At 40.4% G+C, this 12,403-nt stretch overlaps 1 protein-coding gene across 5 annotated transcripts in view; it reads left to right on the top strand.

Annotated features, from left to right (window-relative positions):
* si:ch211-26b3.4 (connector enhancer of kinase suppressor of ras 2) overlaps positions 1-12,403 on the top strand; it is a 67,999-nt gene that overhangs the window by 15,665 nt on the left and 39,931 nt on the right. For all 5 annotated transcript variants that reach the window (XR_436590.3, XR_015719770.1, XR_015719772.1 and 2 more), the window contains exons 3-6: positions 5,936-6,138; positions 6,359-6,446; positions 7,572-7,613; positions 12,155-12,274. Coding sequence is in view for 1 of the 5 variants with exons in the window: in XM_087848156.1 (XP_087704282.1) it covers positions 5,936-6,138; positions 6,359-6,446; positions 7,572-7,613; positions 12,155-12,274 (453 nt within the window). In the remaining 4 variants the exon portion in view is untranslated. The remainder of the gene's footprint in view (positions 1-5,935; positions 6,139-6,358; positions 6,447-7,571; positions 7,614-12,154; positions 12,275-12,403) is intronic.

Consider the following 12,403-nt stretch of genomic DNA (forward strand, 5'->3'; position numbering starts at 1 on the left):
GCTGGTTCTAGTGTTGAAGCTGATTTTTTAAAAGTACATTATGTGTAAATAGGTTTTACAAGAAGATATTTGCTCCTTTTTCCCAGTTACTTTAAGATCTGACTATGAGTTTTCTTCTTTTATAACTCACAGAAATACTCACAGGTTCAAAGGTATATATGTTGTTTTTTGTTTATTTTCCTCCACCAGTTATTGATATTGGCTTAAGAAATGACTGAAAAAAAAAAGAAAATCATTCAGGCCTCACTTTGTGTGTACTTCCTCGGTCATTGCTGACTGTATGTGCAGCGGCTCTGCCCGGGATTAGAGAATTAGGGGGAATTAGGTGCTACTCTCCCAGAGAGAGAAAGCGAGGGTGAGAGGGAATGAGAGAGAGAGAGAGAGAGAGAGAGAGAGAGAGAGAGAGAGAGAGAATGTAGAAAGAGTATGCAGGATGCACCTTATCTCCCAGGCACACATGGGTGGATTAGTTAGGGCTGTTTGAATGTGTGTGTCAGTGTGTGTGTGTGTGTGTGTGTGTGTGTGTGTGTGTGTGTGTGTGTGTGTGTGTGTGTGTGTGTGTGTGTGTGTGTGTGCATACATGGTCGTGTGTGTGTGTGCTAATCAGCACCTCTTCTCATTCAAATGTTCCAGTATGGGAATGAGAGTCCAGCAGTAGCGATCACCATATGTCCGGAAATTGCTAACGGACATAAATTCTGAGTATCAGACAAAATGAGCCACTGAAGCTACCGCTGTGAGTACTTTTACTTTTTATTTGTTTGGCGTCATTCCGATCAGTTGCACTGATAATTAGTGAGACCGAGGAATGGATCAGCGTCTGATGGGAAAGCACACACAGTCAGGCATGTTTAAATATAGCCCACATTTACCCGTTTTTATAGTGTACTTAAAAACAGCACAGAAATATTATCCAAACTTACAATTGTAATGCTAAGACTACAAACAGGCTGCATTGTGCACACACAGTTTTTTTTATGTTCAGAGGGATTAGTACCAACATTTTTTGGTATGTTTAGAAAATCTGGCTAATCTGTTGGCAGGTGTACAGCTTGTCTGATCATGCCACTGCTCATTCCTTGCCCAGTCTCTCTTGCAGGGACGTCGTTATGATTCCAATTATTTTGGCTAATAAAAAAAGAATAAATTAACCCATATTAAACCCAATAAATCCAAATCTTAAAAAAAAACAAAAAAACATATTTAGTGAGGAAAAACTTGAGCGCCACAGCTCTGTGGTTCATGTAGACGCTGAATATTTGGACGATAAAAGGAAATGAAATGTCTGGTATTAAAGAAGAGATGAAGTTGGCTCCCATGGTTCAGCTGGGATCCCTCTCTGGTCTGTCTGTTGATCTTGATCAATGCAGGTTTCAAGAACTGACTGTGCTTTCAGTCTTGCTGTAATTGTAGAAAAGTTCCTTCTTTTATGCCTGTGCAATCAAATTTTGCCCCCAGCGTGTATACTAAGTAGAATATGTGGGTAGTGAATTTTCAGTAAGCTGTGCTTGGAAATAACTTAAAAAACAAAATTACTGCTCCTTCCTAACATGAAAGACAAAGATATTGGTGCCATTAAAGTTACAGGAAAAAATACAAACTTGTAAAAAAAACAAAAAACAAACTATATTTAATAGTGAGGGTTGTACTGCAGTATACATTATGTGTTCTGCTTCAACTGATTAATTAAATCGACTTTAACAGTCAGGCTACTAAGGTTGCAGGGTGCTACCTAAGAAGCTAAGGTGGTCATTTATGTGAACAGGGTTGTGGGAGCCAGGTTAATATAGCTCATATACTTCAGTATTTATATTTGTTGTTAAACTTGTTTTGTGTAATTAATAATTTAATAAGTAAATTCATGGTTATAATTGAACTAAAATTATTTTCTTGCATTCGTGTTGGCTTAGTTAAGTAAAACTGTGAATACGTGTGCCTTAAAGGCTTGGTTTGTAGTTAAAATCCCGGGAGGGAGCCACACGGTTTTTCTACCGTAGTATGTTTGTTGTTGAGGATAACTTAGACCTGATTACTCCTGTAAGAAGATTTACAAGCTGTGGAATAAATTTTTGTTTGTATCTTTTCTCATTGTTGTCCCGTGGAAGTTTTTTCCTCTTCAAATAAACGTACACGAGAAAAGCACTGGAAAACTGGTCTCAGGACTATACAAGGGTGCTACTTAGATGCTACCTAAGTACCACCCTGCACATGCTTTATCCTGCACTACCTAACGTTTGCCCTTTGTATCCTGTAAAAAAAAACATCCATCAGATCTAAACCATCAGCCTTATATAGGTGTGATGTTAGCTCAGGATTTATCCCAAGGACAGCGATGCACTCTGGCTATCTGCGTGACAACTCACCTGTCTAAAAAGTTAAAAAGTACATAGTATAATTAGCCTTTAGGTTCTGACCTAACTCTCTCTAATTTTGTGGGTGGGGAATAATTAATAATTAAAGCTATTTAATTACACGAGTAAGTGTGTGTAACTACCTCTCTTCATTTGGAGACACCTGTGGGAGGATCCTGGTGCTGTCTGGTGCTACAGCTAATTCATAAACTCAGAGGAAAGACTTCCACAAACAGCTTTAAGCAACAAATCAAACCTTAGCTCCTGTAAATTTTTCTGTCTGAATTCATTAGGCCGTCTGGTGAGTCATGTCACTCCGACTTGTTGGAGACTTTTTTTTCAGTTTGTTATAAATGTGAAATTGTAGAGCAAATGACAGAAGCAAGAGTGACTATTTACTGAATGTGTCTGTGGTTTGAAAGATTTGTGTGAACTAAAGGCTGAGAAACTGTCCACTGGAAAACAAACATGTCAGTGAGAGCTTTTATCACAATCATCAATCACTTTTGCTCTTCATTAAGGAATTTCTGTCTCACTGTAACATGAGATAAGTTTTGGACTGAGCACGTATCTGTGTATTGAAACAGCGGCAGCCATGAAAGATTCTCACTTTGACACTTTGGGTTAGTTTATGAGATTGATTGTGATTAGCTTTTCGTGACTTAACAATTAAAGTTGTCTTGTCATAATCTTCACTGATAATAAATATTTTTTCTTTTTGTTTCTAACTCTCCAAATCTGCTTTTTCTCATTTCCTTTATTCTACTTTCATCTCTCCCTGCACCTCTTTCGTTTGTGGGTCCTTCTCAGTGCTATCTTGTGACTCCGAAGCAAAGTTAGTTGCAACATTTATTTCTTACCATGCTTACCAGCTCATGCTTGGTGTATTACTTGGTCTTTTAACTGTTTACCAAGTAGTTTGGAATAGACTCACAAAAGGGGCCATTACGAACAAATCAAACTATATGTAGCTCTGTTTTTAAACATTTATTTAACTTACTGAACTGTAAATAGATGTCCCTGACAATTAAGGTTAAAAAAAATCACCGTTATATTAAATGCAGTGCTCAACAGTCACAAAAATTACAGCAGGACTTATTTTGAAGAGATGCAAAAAGCCTGCAGTAAAAATATAAAATTCCTTGGTTGCACAGAATCCATCTGCCTGATTTGAGCATTGAGGCCAAATCTTTTTGCAGAAAGCAACATGGGCACGATGGATATATTCTTTCTATGATTGATAGATATTCTACATTTTGGTGCAAGCATAGCGCAAAAGCTTTGGAATCTGCAACTGAGCAATACTTTACTTTTCAACAGGGTTTTATAGTTAAGTCCCTCTTTTACCCAAACATGTCATAAATGATGTGTGATTGTGACTCAGTGTATGAACAATAGCAGAAATACCAGCATAGCAAAGAGACCACTCCAAACATGGCTGCTATGGTAACCACATTGACATGAATGGCAGGGGGTGGGGTGGATGGGTGGTACTCTAATGGCATCGCTCTCTTACTGTATTGATCTGGCACACTCTCTCCATCATGCACACGCACACACACACACACACACAAGCATTGCTAAAATTACTTCTCTTTCTCCAAAGTCAAAGTCATTCATGCGCTTTTATTCCCCCGCTTCATCTCAAGCGCTCTGTAGCCTGCAAAGAGCAGCACACAGCTCTAGACTGAATCATATGACAGCCTAATTACAGCTGTGCAAACACATTCACTCTATGTACATGCATGCATCTGCATTCGCACAGGAGATTATCCAGAACACAGTGTATGCATGACCCAGTTTCAGCAAGATGCATAGCTGGGTACGGTCTCTGTTCGTCTCGCCTCCCTCCCTCTTGTCTTCTGCCTCTTTACTTCTTTAGTTGCCTCATCTCTCTCTTTCTCTCTCTCTCTGCTGCCACTGTGAAACCCTCCATCCTTTGTAGTCACTGTGGTCGTGACTGTGTAGAATAGATCTAGAGGCAGAGGAGGAATAGATACGTCTAGCTCAGCCTGTGGATCTGACTACTCAAGGAGGCGCTTGTGTGTGTGTGTGTGTGTGTGTGTGTGTGTGTGTGTGTGTGTGTGTGTGTGTAGCCTTTATGTCAGCAGGAATCAGGCTCCGTCATACAGCACAGTGTGGATTAGTGGATGTGTGTATGTGTGTTTGTTTATTTAAAAGGGTCCCAGTGCAGTAATGGGCTACTCAGCCAGCTCAGTGTTTTTCTATTAGTGCAGTTAGTGGCTGTTTGAATGATTATTAGTAATTCCCAGATTACATTTTTAAATTTCATGTAATTTGACCCGGAATAAGTTTTTATTTAACTCATGTTTCTTAAATATGATCTTTGCACATGGTCAGCTAAGACTTGTGTAAAGATCATAGCTTTAAAGAATAAGTATAAAAAAGTATTTAAAAAATAAATGCTCTTACAAAATATACAAATATTTTTCAAACACTTAGTCTTTGAGTAAATTAGGCTTATCTATCACTAGCTACAGACATGTAAAAAGACTTTTCACAGACATCTCTGCAACCCAGTGAAAAACTAAATACACTTTGAGAAACATCTCAGACTCTACAGGCCTCATTTAGCGTGCTGAGTGTAAAAGCTGATGACAGTACAAAGCCTTTTCTTTCATATACATTTTCTACATGGGAGTGGGGAAATAAAGATGAGATGTGTTGCACAGTGCCACATTTGGCAAAACAGCTCATACCAACTGTCGAGCATGGCGGTGGAGGGTGATGATTTCAGCTTGGTCTGCAGTTACAGCATCTGGGCACCTGACTGAAATCTGACCATGAGCTCATCAAAGAATTCTAGAGTCAGGTGTGACTCTAGAATGTGACAGCATTTGTCTGACAGTAAAATATTAGCTAATCGTGGGTTATGCAACAGAAAATTGATATCAAGTGCAGCAGTAAATCTACAATAGAATTAAAATATAGATTAAAAGAAAATAAAAGCATTTCAAAATCCAGACCTCAACCTGAGTGAAATGCTCTGGCTGGACCTTAAGATAAATAAATGAACGAAGTGAAACAAGGTTGTGATAAAGAGAGGGTCAATCGTCCACAATGATGTGAGAAACTGATAAAGTATTCATTCAGAGATATTAGATGATACAGTTATTCACTGACTGTATATCATGTCTGTTATACAGATAAAGTATATTGGAGTAAGATACAGACTAGCAGAAGGTGATAGCTAGCCTCGCTATTCTTAAACAAAACAAAAATATGCATGTCAGTGCCTCTAGCTAGTCAGGTTAGCTTAACTTAGGAAAAAGCTAGCATGATTTTATCCAGAGTTTTTAAAAAATCAGCAACATAAAACCCTATATATATATATTCTCTTTCCAGACCTTTTGAAATATATATATATATATATATATATATATAGGTTTTTGTATATATGGATATATGTATGTCTTCTTATCCCTACGTTAGCTAACTTAAGTTAAGCTAATTGCTCCTTTGCAAAGCTCCTCACTCCACAGAAGGTCGTGAGGTTTTTATCCAACTTCAAATTCTCAGGATAAACATATTTTCTGAACTCAGTTTGTCTGTTTGTCCTGCAGAACTACGGACTAGAGACAGAGAACCTCCGGACTCTATCCCACAAACTCAACGCTTCAGCAAAGAACCTCCAAAATTTCATCCTCGGCAGACGGAGGGGTGGCCATTATGATGGGCGAGCTTCCCGAAGGCTACCAAATGATTTTCTCACTTCAGTGGTGGATCTAATTGGTGCAGCCAAGAACTTGCTAGCTTGGCTTGACAGGTGGGGGATAACATATGGAGATTAGATTGTTTTTTTTTTAAATTACAGTGTTAATGAATAAATGAAATCGCAAATATTAAAAAAAAAAAAAACACCAAATGCCAATATTTCTCAAAAATTGTTCAGGCAAACATTTTTCTCTAAAACTGTTGGATGTTTTGTTTTTACACAGCAGAAACATTTCTCAGGTTATGATCTCTATTATTCTTTATTTTCTTAGGTCTCCGTTTGCCAGTGTGACAGAGTATTCATTACTGAAGAACAACATTGTGCAGCTCTGCCTAGAATTAACCACCATTGTACAACAGGTGCTTTCACACACATTCCTGCAAACATCACACAATCCACCATTTCCATATCCATTACAATAAAGGTCATGATTTGAATTTAAGGGTCAACACTAGAGCAGGATTGGATTGGAGGCATCAATATGTATAGAGCTTTTGTTGCCTACAGCTGGTTTCTATAGATTTGAGCACGTGTGCAACTTACATGCATTGCCACAGGCTGTTTGCAGCATGGCTGATGGGACGAGTGGCTCTCAATAAAAGCCTTAAGCAACATTCTCATCGACTCACTGTTAGACCTCATCCCTTGCCTAACTTAGGCTCTGTTAAACAGTGAACCGGAGGTCTCTCATCCCTATAATTCCCTGTCCTCCTTCTACTTCCCCTCTGGCTCGATTCCTCATGTTAATGCACCAAATTGCACACACACACAATCACACACACACACATCCAGCATACTCACTCTGGTACTTTAGCCATCTCATTGTTTGGACAGAAACTATGTCTCCTCTCTTGGACTCCATTCATATCCTCCCAGTAAGAGCCTGCTTAGAGTGTGTGTGAGAGTGTGTTTGTACTTGTGCCCAGAGTGAGTCCTGGAGCTGAGCAGATAACACCCATCCCCTGTTACAAGGGCCAAAGAAGAGCGAGGAGAAAGAGACCACCGCAGGTCCATAATGGGCCAAATGAACATGTGGCTGCCAGGGTGCAGCGAGACAGACAAAGGTGGCAGCGCCGTCCGCACTAATGCATCAGACAGATTAATTAGCTGCTACCGTGCACATCTGGTGGATTCAGTGGGCTGGCTTCTCAGAAATGCATTACCTATCAGCTGTCGGTGAATAACACTCCGTCAAGCTTCAAATAAAGTCATTTTATAAATCCAGATATGAATTTGATGCTCCAGACCCCAGAGTAGATTTAAAACTCGTCACTCTACTGTCAAACATAATGCAGAGGGGTTGTAACAAAATAGCCAACTGCTCAGGTCCACATGCCTTCCATTTCTTCCTGTTGGGCATCTCATTTATCTCATTTCCTTCTTTCCTCAATGTTATATTTGGACTAGAGAAAGACACTTGAGCTGGAGTGCGGATGTTCACATCGATGTTTTCTTAATGTGTTCCTCTTTGTTCTTTTCTACAGGACTGCACTGTCTATGAGACAGAGAATAAAATTCTTCACGTGGTAAGTTTTTCTTATAATATCAGCGACCATTCAAAGTTGTCGGTCAGTTTTTGGGGTCAACAATGAACTTTCATGCTCAACTAGCTTTACTTCATTGTTGCACTGTCACACATGTGGTTACAGCACACATGAAACTGCAGCGCGTGGTAATCCGCATATTTCCAAGCAGCTGGCTCATTGCACAAACCTGCCATCTAGTATTTGCAAGAACAGAATTTCACATCTACCGGCAGACTTCTGCACCGGTTTTGAGAAATAAAAGCATTTAGAGAAAATCTGTGTGAAACAGAAAAAAAAAGTATTAGCTAAACTGGTGCATTTGAGTGCGCTTCAGTTAGACGTTTGTGTTTGTGTGTGGGCGTGTGTGGGCATGTGCGTGCGTGCACTTCAGCGTACTGTTTGTTTTTGGTCGAGTGTGTGGCACAAATTTGTGCATGTTAAAGTGCAAATGAGCCCGAGGCCTTCTGAAAGCTTCAGTATGTGTGTGTGTGTTGTGTGTGCATGCGCGCAAATGTGTGCATCCATGACGGAGAACTGTCTGCATCCACGTGTGAAACGGACTGAGCAGCCAGTGTCTGATTTGGGTTGACAGTTGGTTTAGGACACTTCCTGCTGCCATTCAAGGTCAGGTGGAGGAAACCAAATGAAATGTTAGCAGGGGGAGCTCACAGAAAAAATAGTTGATGCATCTTTTGGCAAAAAAAAACGCTCAAGGAATGCATATTTTTGCACATGCACATTAGATACTCTGTAATCCATAAGCTCTTTGGTTGAGCTGTCATTTACCTCTGCTGTTACAGCCCCAATAATGACACAGGACAATGACATCAGGCAAATTCAAATATTTAAAGGGCTCCATTGCACACGCAGTTACATGCTCACAGCCATCAGTGCCTGACAAAGGGCCGCACATGATTAAGTCTGTTATGTGCGGGAGGTTTATGTGTGAAAGAGGGAAACAGCATGAAGACGAGAGAGAGGAGGAGCTGTTTGTTTTTAGATCCAGCTTCCTCGCAGGCTCTTATTTACTGTGAGTTTTCCACAAAGATGAAGTGAAGGTGAGGTAAACCATGCAGGCACACAGAACAAACACAAATATCCAATCTTATCCCCTGTTTTTGAAACAGAATGGCACTTATATTTGGACTTGGACAAGCGGACTTGTCCCCAAAAAAGCTTTTCTATTGCACTTCTAGGTAAAAAAAAATAGGTTAGTTCTAGCCAATGTGTTATGTTGACTCGATGGAATTTTATTATAGCTGGAAACTGAATTAGAGGGAAGAAAACAGCATATTTCTAACATTTGAATCCTAGTGACCCCTGAAATTAAAGATTATTTACTTCAACAACAGCTACAACTACAACAGCAGCCAGATGTGATTCAGTATAGATGGTAACTTGCTACATTAAAGTGCTTTTCTACTCTACTAGAGCACTCAAAGCACTCAAAAACCAGACTATTTACTATTTATCTCAGATTGTTTAGATTTGACCTTCAGGTATAGCAGGTTGATATAAGTAGCATCTTCTCCACCACATAACCAGCAACAAGCTGGTTTGTTACAGCTTCTACTAAAAGCTACCTGTTTCTCAGATGCAGCAATGATGTTCGCCTCTTCAGCCTCACCCTTCTTCAGCAAGGTGCACTTAACTCACAGGTGCTTCTTCAAATTTTGAAGTAGAGCATGTTAGCGGCTGACAGCAGCTAACAGACTTATCATCACCCCAAGCAAAACTTTTTTTTCTCTTTTTTTGTCTTTTGACGCAACAATGGGGACAGTAACAGATTGACTGGAAACATCATGTTGCTCATTTCAATGCAAATGTAATCTGAGTACTGCTGCTTTGTAACATGTTACAGCCAACATTGCACAAAGCTTTAAAAAAAAACAAGTAAAGCAATAAAAAAATAAGTAAATTAAGTAAGCTTTTAGTCATTTGATCATATTTATAATTGAAGATTTAGACTGGGCTCTCTGATAGAAAACAAGAGTTAAACACACCCGTGAGTGACACTGGATGATTAATTACATTTCCAGCTGGCTCTTTTTCATCCAGAGCTCCAAAACAGTGGAGCAAATGTCTACAGCAACACCACCTAAACATACCATAACTGTAGGACACTGCGATACTAGAGCCTATCGTAACAATCTCTATAAATATATGATTATTCTACAAGGAAATGCTTTAAAGGGAGTGATTCTTCAAATTCTGCTCTCATTTCAGTCTGAAGTCTTACTTACAATGCAGTCATTTCACATAACTGGGTTTACAGTTTCACTCAAGTATTCTACTGTATGCAGTTTGATTCAGACAGACATACAGTATCTAAGAGTCTCCAGTGTATAGCCAGCATGGGGATTACAGACTGTTTACTGTAGTGATAGTTGTACCTATCTCAGCTTCTGCTCAATAATGCAAAACTCACTGCTACTCTGTTCTCTTTTAGAGCACGGCCTGCAGCAATCAGATGGACAAGGATAGTGTGCATGCACGTGTGTGTGTGTGTGTGTGTGTGTGTGTGTGTGTGTGTGTGTGTGAGAGAGAGAGAGAGAGAGAGAGAGAGAGAGAGAGAGAGAGAGAGAGAGAGGGAGATAGAAAAGAAGAGCTATAAGATATGAATATGTGTGAGTCTGTGTCTGATGGAGCATGAAGTGTGTATGAGTGAGTGTTTTTTGTGCATGCATGCATAAGGATGAGAGGAATTACATAAGACTGTCCTAGTTGTGTGTTTTCCCTTTCTCTTGTTTTCTCCCCCTTTCCTCCCGGACTCCCGCTCCCACCTCCCTGCCTTTCTGCTTCTTTCTCTCTCTTCCTCTTCCCTTCTCCGCCTCTCCATCTTTCGCTCTGTCTTGGTTGATACTTGCTGCAGTGTGTGTGAGAGTATGTGAGAGACCATGCATGTGCAGAGGATGCATTATGCAACCGTGCTCGGTGTGTACATGTGCATGAGATAGAAGGCGCGAGTCGATGAGGATGAAAGCACGGGAGAGAATGGCAATAAGAAATGTGGTGGTGGTGCTGTTGAAGGAGGGGGATTCCGCCAGAGCTTAATCCATTTGGCAGTGTACTATGTCTGGCTTTCTGTTTGACTGCTTTTAAATCTCACGCCAGCCAGCCACATAAGTTAACCTCCCTATAATCTGTGCTCTGGTGCTGGGGAGGCGTGTCAGATCAAGGTCCAGGGTGTCAGAGCTAGAGGAGCTGAGAGTAGCCGCACCGGTGGCCTTTTTGTCTCTCTGCTCGGCATTAATCCCGGGTTAGGACTATTAGTCTAATGATCAAAGAGGAGCACAAGTACAGCCCCAATATTGTCACTTGAGCTTCAGCTTGGCATGGCTCTATACACGGGATTATAAATGCACCTTTTCTCATTGTTTTTACCCCTAACCAACCTTTAAACCCACCCTCACTAAAACTCAAAATGCTGTTTGGTGCCTGAGCTGGGTATGCCATTACGTAACATAAACACGTTGGCTAGAACATAATATTACTGTATAAGCATAATACTAAGCAGACAAGGCAATCTTTAAATAAGTGACTCAGAAAAAAAGATGCAGGTGTGTGTGGATGTATGTGTGTGAGAGACAGCATTACATAGCCAGCTTGCCGAAGATTCTCCACCTTTTTCTTTCACACTGAATGAATTATAGGCTGTGAGCTATGGTGTGTGTGTATCACATGTGTGTATACTGAAGATCTCCTCTGTTCGTTTCGTAACTGTAATCTGGTAATTGCTCATTAGGACGTAGATCAGAAGATTATTTTATACAGGGTTCATCACTGCCATGGTACTCACAAACATACTGTAGCTGTAGTCTGTCTTCCATGTATGCCTGTTACATTTCAGCGTGTGTGCATGTGTGCTAGCATGTGTGTATGCACTACAAAGAGATGCTATGAAGGAGGATAAGCAGGGTAACAGTGTCTGTAAACCACCTGCAGTCAATCAACTAAGATTAGAAGGCAAAGATAAATGAACTTGCATGCGTGACCGAGCACACAAACAGCCTGAAATATAGTCAAGGTTTATTTAGAACAAAGGCAGGTGAGGCAATGCTTTTTGTGAGTGCTGCTTGGATTGGGTAATGTTGTATGTATTAGGAATAGGCTTTAAGTGCAGTGTGGGGAAAAAATACAGCAGTTTTACAATTTTTCTTTTTTTGTTTGTTTCATTGATATCCAGGCAAATGTTACTGATAAAAAAAACAAATGGAAACTGTGCTCTGTAATTTAGACGTTAGAAAATGTCAACTGAACACCTCAGGCTGGCTAGTATGGCTGATGTGTTGTTCTGTCTGCGACGGTGTCTTGTGGGCATGCCTGCGGACGGACTGTGACAGGAAACAGTTTGTGCGCTGGATTGATGGAAGTGGCGACGTGGAACAATCTGATGAAATAATGTCTGTTTCACCTCCTCCAGCTAGGTCACAGCATCCCTTGCGGCCCAAAACCAATCTCAATAACTTTCTGTCTTCCTTTTTTTCTGCCTTTTTCTTTCTTCCTGTCATTTTCCCTGCTCTCTTTGCCTCCATCTTCAGTGTAAGACCTTAGCAGGGATATGCGATCACATCATCTCTCTGTCGTCAGACTCTCTGGTCTCTCAGTCTGCCCATCTGGAGGTGGTCCACCTTACCAGCATCATGCCAAACGAAGGCCTGGTGAGGACCTCTTTGAAGATGCACACAATCAAACAAACTAAGGCTGTTTTAAAACTGCATGTATCAACAAGTATTTTATTTCGACAATCGATTAAATCATATTTGTACTGTGAAAGGAAACCTGTAGTT

The sequence above is a fragment of the Neolamprologus brichardi genome, chromosome 2 (assembly GCF_056152115.1).
Source record: "Neolamprologus brichardi isolate AB-2024 chromosome 2, ASM5615211v1, whole genome shotgun sequence".
Classification (NCBI taxonomy): domain Eukaryota; kingdom Metazoa; phylum Chordata; class Actinopteri; order Cichliformes; family Cichlidae; genus Neolamprologus; species Neolamprologus brichardi.